Source organism: Orcinus orca, chromosome 7, assembly GCF_937001465.1.
Source record: "Orcinus orca chromosome 7, mOrcOrc1.1, whole genome shotgun sequence".
Lineage (NCBI taxonomy): Eukaryota > Metazoa > Chordata > Mammalia > Artiodactyla > Delphinidae > Orcinus > Orcinus orca.
This window is the reverse complement of record NC_064565.1, coordinates 18,646,212-18,654,414: the sequence shown is the minus strand read 5'-3', so window position 1 is coordinate 18,654,414 and position 8,203 is coordinate 18,646,212. Positions and strand designations below refer to the sequence as shown.

At 42.9% G+C, this 8,203-nt stretch overlaps 1 protein-coding gene across 1 annotated transcript; it reads right to left on the bottom strand.

The window, feature by feature from the left end:
* Positions 1 to 369: 369 nt before the first annotated feature.
* Positions 370 to 1,585, bottom strand: LOC101269576 (heterogeneous nuclear ribonucleoprotein D-like). The gene has a single exon (XM_012536372.3). The coding sequence runs from the start codon at positions 1,541 to 1,543 to the stop codon at positions 638 to 640; it is 906 nt and encodes a 301-aa protein (XP_012391826.3). The 5' UTR covers positions 1,544 to 1,585; the 3' UTR covers positions 370 to 637.
* Between the last annotated feature and the right edge of the window lie 6,618 nt (positions 1,586 to 8,203).

Here is an 8,203-nt window from a genome sequence, read left to right as displayed (position 1 = left end):
GTACGCGGGCCTCTCACTGTCGTGGCCTCTCCCGTTGCGGAGCACAGGCTCCGGACGCGCAGGCTCAGCGGCCATGGCTCACGGGTCCAGCCGCTCCACGGCATGTGGGATCTTCCCGGACCGGGGCATGAACCCACGTCCCCTGCACCTGCAGGCGGACTCTCAACCACTGCGCCACCAGGGAAGCCCTCCATTCACTCTTTAACCCCCAGCCCCCTGGCCTTGTTTCCCACCATCCAAGGAACTCCTGGTGGGAGTCTCCACTGTCCTAATTGCTAGGTCCTTAGACTCTGCAATCTTCATCTTGATTAAATTGTCTTACTCAGCCTTGCGCATACCTGTTTTTTTTTTTTTTTTTTTCACATAAGGAAGCATTTATTTGAGGTTTAACATGAAATCATACAAATAAAATTTGTATAAACACAAATCCACGTCGAGTCATAACACAGATAGCAAAAGACAAAGTAAAAACAAAAACTAATTGGCGGCTATATACAGTTGGACACAGTTGTGTCTTGTACACTAGAAAGTCTTTTACAAAATAATCATCTTAGATCAACAGAAGACCAATCTTCAATGTCGTCCTGCAAGATGGGTTACTTTAGCAATCTCTTCCTGTTTTCTCCAACGTCCCCTTTTAGTATGGCTGGTAATTATTTTGGTGATTGCCACCCCCTCGAGATGCCTTGCCATAAGTGCTCTGTTGGCCACTGTAGTCTGTATATCCCTGTCCATATCCATAGTTCCCATAGTTATACCCAGTATAATCATAGCCGCCATAGCCACTATAGTTTTGATCACCACCATAGGCACTATTGTAATTTCCATATCCTTGATCATAATAGTTATTAAATCCTTGGTTCCAGTTTTGGCCCTGACCTCGGCCACGACCCCTAGTACCACCTCGTCCACCAGCTGCAGCACCTCTTCCTCCTTTTTGTTGTTGCTGTTGCTGCCTATATACCTCTTTGGGTTGTGCAACTTTGATTTCACACTTCCCAGAACCAATTTGATGATATCTGCTTTCTAACAATTTCTTTACTGGCTCTTCGTCTGTATATGTAATAAAACAAAATCCTCTTCTTTCATTTGTTTTTGTATCCATGGGAAGTTCAATATTTTCAATCTCTCCAAAGGCTCCAAAATATTCTTTAATTTGTTCTTCTGAAGTATCTGGGCTCAATCCACCCACAAAAACCTTTTTAGGGGGTTCCTTCCCTTTTAAAGCTTTGGCTCTTTTAGGGTCTATCAATTTGCCATCCAGCTTGTGTTCTTTCATTTCCAAAACCTTATCAACACTAGCAGCATCTTTGAAAAGCACAAATCCAAATCCTCTTGATCTTCCAGTGACTGGATCTGTTTTAATTGTGCAGTCTACAACTTCCCCAAATCGAGACAAATATTCAGTCAGATCTTTCTTGCTTGTATCCCAGCTCAAGCCTCCAATAAACATTTTACCGTCATCCTGCTGATTCTTGCTCGCGTTGATCTTAGATCCCTCTGCAAATTCCTCTATGTTGCTGTACTCGTTCATGTCTTCCATAGCGGCTGAGTTATCGGCCGGGAGGCGCTGGCGTGCAATCCGTGTCCCATACCTGTTTTTTTTACTCCTGCCTGGTGGACATTTTCTCCTGTAATGAGTCTCTTGAAAACTCCCCTATCGCTCCCCCAGTCTCCTTTGCTGGCTTCTTTTCCTTTGCTCTCTCCTTACATGAGCTTCCTTAGAGCTTCATCTTTGGACCTCTTTCCCTGCACTCGCATCATGTTTCAATGACCGTGTGTATGTGATGATTCTCAAATCTGTATCTTCATTTGTCTTAGGTGAGGACTCCTTGTTGCAAGAGACAGAAACCTGATTCAAACTTGCCTAAGAATAAAAGGGGAAGTTATTAGCTCATTCATATAACTGGAGACTCAACCAAGATGCTCAAAGCTGTACACACATGGGGACTTGTCTCTCTCTGCTTCTCTTAGCTCTGCTTTCCTCTGCGTTGACCTCGGTCTCCCACAGTCCTCTCTACATGGTGACAGTTTGGCCACTGGATGCTCCATCATTTCATGGTTTACTTGTCTCAAGATCCCAGAGAAAGAGGGTGTCTCTTTCCCCACAGCTGGACCGTGGCCCTTGTGAATCATGGGGCTTTGCCAGACCTGCCTATGTGTCCTTCTCTGGGCCTGGTGCAGGGGCTGAATGGGATGGCTGCGGCATAGGAAAGAAGTGGGTCCCTGAAGAAAGGGAGGGCTGGGGAAGGAGTAGAGAGGGGAAATGAGATACTGCATTCGTTTCGACAATTTGAATGAGGAGGTCTGGCTTCAGGAATCAGGGCTGTCATCCTGGATCTTCAGGGTTTTGGTCCCTTGTATTTACAGTGAGGAGGCTGTACTTCTAAGGCCTTCTAGTTGCCATCATCTTTATTTTTATTCTACGAATAATGGACATAAAGCAGAACCTTCTGGCGATGCCTCTGAGTGCCATCTCTGAGTGCTCTGCTCTGAGGGGCAGCAGAGCATGGCAGCTCAGAGCACGAGCTCTGGACTTGGATTGCCTGGGTTCTTCATGTGTCCATCATCTCGGCAACTGCTTCGTGGGTGTGTGACCTGTGCAGTCTCGCAGGACACCACGTGCAGGGAGCCTCAGCCTTGGTTTAACACTCTGCTGTCATTCTCTTGGAAATCTTGATAGTTTCATCTTTGACCTTATGTTTTGTAAGTGAAGTTGCACCAGACATTGGAGCATGCCTGTGGGTAGAGGAGATGAGAGCGTGTGGGTGTCCGCTGTTCCCTGCCAGCTCATCCCCTTAAAGAGTTCACAGTGCCTCATAAGCACATAGCTCTGGTGGACCCGCCTACGTGGGAGTTCAGTGAGACTCCCAGTGTGACAAGGTAAGTGTGTTGTCTGTGACTGACTTTCCCTTTGAACCAGAACTTGCTTTGAACGTGGAAAGAAGGCAGTGATGGTCTAAGAAACACAAATGACAGGGAACCCTACCACATCCTTTCTTATATTATTCCTCTGTATTAGCCAAACACTTACACTGCAAATAATGTCATAGAAGGAAAAAGGATTATAATTCCTTTTCCCTTCAGTCCTTCCTCACTCATCAGCAAGCCAAAGGTAGAGAGTGCTGGCAGAACATGCACGTATCAAGTGGAATCAAAACAGCTGAGTTAAAAAAAAAAAAAAAACAGCTGAGTTAGTTCTGTGCCACCTTGCCACTGTTCTGGTAAGAGCAAAATACATACTACAGGTATAAACTGCAAAATAACGAATTGTGTAATTTTGGTTCTTTTTCATATGAGTTAAATATTTGCATTTAAACCCGGCATCGCACCATATAAAAATGAATGGTAAAGTTCATACTAATAACTTAAAATTAAATTTTTCTTTGCTTAAAATGGCATTAAATAGCAAATACAAAAATCATAAGTTGAGAGAGAGAGATGGGGAAGAATGGGTAAAGCTTTATATTTTAGTACCTTGAATGGCACTTTTTTCCTGCTTTTGAAACCAGAAACCCCCTATTTTCATTTTGCACTGGACCCTGCGAGTTATGTAGCTCACCCTGCATCAACAAATTACTTTACTTCCCCAGTGTCTCAGTTCCCTTATTTGTAAAATGGGCACAAAAACAGTGTCTCCATCATTGGATTGTTGCAAGAATGAATAGTGGTGGGCACTCAGCAATCAATGAATGTGCGCTCTTATTATTAAGATGAGTTAGTATAGAGTCAATCTGTAGGTGATTTGGTGATCAACTTAAATTTCCCTCAGTAATGACTTTATGTAACCTAATTAGTTAACTAGCTAATTCCCGCTCTTTTACATTACCTGCATTGCCGTAGTCTGAATATTTCACTGTAATTTGTTAGTGGGTTCACTTACTTTACCACTTAGATGATGCTATTTAAATTAGTCAGTAGAATATTTTAGTCAGTAGTGGGGCAAGTAAAGTCTGGAAAAATATTTCAGGAAGAGAACACTGTGGATCAAACTTTTTCAATTCCAAATAAAAGCTGAGGGAAGGATTAAGCTATTGTTTCTGTGAAAAAAGCAGAAAAGGATATTTTCCACTTCCCAACAACAGGTGGCGATGTCGCTAAGCAAACGGAGGATGTTCCTTGTTAGAGAAATTCCGTGATCAAGTGTGAGGAAGCACAGCTACAAACAACATATGGAAAACAATGCATATTTTAATTAGGTGTTAATAACTGAATATTGAATTCTTGTCTTCCTCCTAATTCACAACAGTGTTATGACAGCTAATTAATAAGTGATTGTAGAGGAAATGATTAATTATTTACAGTAATAATTAGAATAGCTTACATGCTTGTAATCATAAAATGGTTTTCAGAAGTAGATGGAGGCAAAGCAAGTTATTGTTCTGCTGTTGGAAGGACATGGCGGCACCTCTTTTGGAATGATTTCTATTATCATTCCACACTGTCTGGGTTTAATAAACAGGTACCATTATGCGTTTGTTCCATCAAGGTTCATTCCAGCCATGGAATATAAAATCATGCATGTGTATTTTTTTAAAGGATTCCCTGTCATCCTTATTTGAAATTATGTACATAAGGGTAAACGTGAAAGCCTCCTCGTGTAGGTGAACTCTTTGGAAAGATACCAGCCACAGAACAAACTAAAAATAAAATCCTGGACCTGAAGAATAAAGCCTCCCCCTAGAGTCTCTGTTTCTTCACATGTAAAAACAAAACTAAAAAGCAAGTGTATAAGCCCAAACTTCTCCTTCTCCACGTCTCATTCCATATTTCAGATCTCTTTGAACTGCCTCATGTCTTCAGGATATAATGAAATCCCTTGCTCTGGAAGGAAGCCACAAAAGATAGATTTCAAGACCTTTTCCTTTGCTCTCTGCTAGTAGCAGAGCTAATGCAGTTTACTTATTAGATGAGTCACCATGGATACTGGTACAGTCAAGCCAAGCCTACCCGAGTGAGGGGAATTGGAGAATTGAGGCAATTATCCTCATAATTTAAATAAACAAAGTCCCCCCATTTTTGTTTCTGTTACCTGAAATTTTCAGGTGAATGTCTAATTTTAGCTTTGAATTATTAAAGGTGGTTCTTGCCTCAACTCTTACTAAATTTGTGAGCAGAACTCTGGACTCCTTTGCTGTGAAGCACCTTAAGAAAGTGTACCCAAGGCAAATGGATTCCTGTGCTCTCGGTTTTAACATCCTGAGCATTTCTACCTGGCATTTGGGTAAACAATGGGGATAACTCAGGTCTAGGATGAAACATTTCTGAAGGGTAGACAACATTCAGATCTGGAAATGGTTGCTTGGAGAGACCAGATATTTTTAATCAGACAAAAGACATTCCTGATACCACGTCCTTCCTGCAGATATGGTCCTCAACATGTCCTGCATGGACCACATGTTTCTCCACTGGCCCCAGTCCAAGCCACAACCTGCACTGACACTTCCAGTTGGGATTTTATGGATGGTCTTGCCTGCCTCTCTGAATCTCCTTCTTCTCCTCAGGTCATGTCCCAACTTTACCCATGTGAATTCCCTCATCTGAGTATCCTTAACTTAATGCCAATGAACATTTTTTTTTTTCGGTACGCGGGCGTCTCACTGTTGTGGCCTCTTCCATTGCGGAGCACAGGCTCCGGACGCGCAGGCTCAGCGGCCATGGCTTACGGGCCCAGCCACTCCGCGGCATGTGGGATCTTCCCGGACCGGGGCATGAACCCGAGTCCCCTGCATCGGCAGGCGGACTCTCAACCACTGCGCCACCAGGGAAGTCCGCCGATGAACATTTTAGAGGAGCTTTGTAAGTATAAGGCATGACTGTTATTTCCAAGTAATGAGTTATCATATTATTGTTATTTAATATTCACGTTCAATGTTTTAATTATTTATCACCTTGACTTTAAGTCACCATTGTTAGGGTTCAAAGAGAGCCCTGGTGATGATAATTGCTATGGTGTGAGCCCCACATGACTATGCTCTGCACTTTTTTTCCATACTGTGCACTTTTGAAGGCTGACTCAACTTTCTGATTTCACACTGCCTGCCATACATATTGTTCTGTGACTCAGCATTGAGGGCTCCTATGGCGACCTCATCTCTAATTCCTTCCCACCATGCAGCAGCTGTGTGGCACATTCGGAAGTTGAGTATCTGTCTGATTGGACAGTATTTTGTGGTGGAAGGGGCTATATGACAGAGATGGACATCAGCAGCTGACTGACCTGGGCTTAAAGCCCATTCCTTCACTTCCATGATGTATCCCTTCTGAATATGTCTTACCTCCTCTGAACTTCAACTTGAAACAGGGAAAATAATACAGGTCTCGCAGAGTAGTGATTGGAAATAACTTATGTAAAGCGTCTGGCATGAGGTGAGTGTTTAATAATGGCGGCCATCATTAGAACTGCTGTTCAAGCAACAGGAGCCCAGGTACTTTTATTCTATTGCTGTATGGCTTCATCTCCTTTCCCCACCTTTAAACAGGACTTTATCCATCAATACTTACTTTCTGAAAACATAATGGGAACCCAACACTGTAGGGAACACAAATAATATGTGTTTGCAGTGATTCTGCCTTTAATGAATTGCTCGCTTGTTAAGAAAAGGCATGAAAGAGAGTAATAATAATAATGTTAATAATAATAGTACCTAATACTGATTGAGAATTTTACGCTGTCATGCTTTGTGCTAAGTGCTGTACAAATCGGATCTCATTTCATCACCACAATAACTCATTAAACAAACAGTATTATTTGTCATCCCTGTTTTACAAAAGAGGAAAGTGGGGCTCAGAGAGGTTAGGAGACTCGCCCAAGGTCAAGATCTTAAACTTGGGCCATCTAACTCTAGGGCTTGAGCCTTCAATCATTCTGCTTACTTGTTCATATGGACAGTATTAAGTGGTACTAAGAGTGGTCTATTTTCAGAGAATGGAGAGGCCAGCATAGGGTGAATTCACCTGGAAGGTGTTCTGGGGGAGAGTTATCTGAGTTCCACAAGGCTATCTTTACGAGGGAATAGTTAATAGCAAAATGTAACAGTCACAAGAAGGTGAATTAAAAGTTGCCCATGAAACCACATGTCCATCATTTTTCTGTTTGGGTTTATACCAGTGCCTGAATCTTCCCAAGTAATTCACTGCTGGTCGAGGTGTCCCCTGCATCCTGTGATCTTACTTCTCTTACATCAATCATTTGGACCCCACTGTTTCCAGAATTAAGGGGTGTTGTGCCAGAAAGGATGCCAGGAGTCCCACTGTGAGCTCCAGAGAGAGGGTGTGAGTTACCCAAGATGATACCCAGGAAGTTCAGCCAGCAATCAGGCCTCCTGACTGCCACACTGGTTCTCTTTCCACTTTGCCACCTTGGGCCCTGCCTTTTAATGCATCAGAGATGGGAGTATAGATTTTACAAAAATTCTTCCAGCTCTTGTGGAAGAGCTGGATGTACAGCCCTATTTGATACCCATTTCCTCCCAGATCCTTTTCTTCTCTTAATCAGAGCAGTAAGTACTGATATTTACCAAAAGACATTATTGGTCAGTCTGCATCTCCCTCACCAAAACGCCACTCCATTGTCTTGCTTAGAACCAAACACAATATGCAAGGGCCCCCTTCTTCCTGCTGAGACGTCATGCTGCCCCTCCAACTGGAAGCCGAGAGTGTTCACGCTCAAAATCCTGAGGGTTTGCTGAGATTTTCAAGTTGGCCATACACCCTCTTCCTGTCACCCAATATATTATGTGTTTGGCTGGAGACTCTTTTGTTTGGAAATAATGTCTTTATTTCAAACAAAAATTCAGAGCCTGGTTGGACAGATGCATAAACAGGTATCCGATTCGGAGTGACTTCTTCGAAGAGGACGCCTCTCGCCGGCTGTCAGTCGGTCCCTGCTGAGTTGTTTGATGCATTCACCGCATTTTATATTACTAAATGTGGCTTATGTATCTGCCAATAAATCTGAAATACAGGTCACAGAATATGCAGCTCAAGGAAATCCATAAAAGTAGTAGAGAGAGGCTTCGCTAACTGCATCAGATGGCCAAAAGCTGAGGTCATTTCCTCTTGCTAAAAATCTAGAGCTTCATAAATTATTTTTATCACCTCCAGAGCCAAGCAAACAGTTTTGCACAGACGCCAAAGGGGTTTCATTGCTTTAGTTTCTCTTTAAGCTGAAAACATCTCTCGTCTTCTCCAAAATGATTGT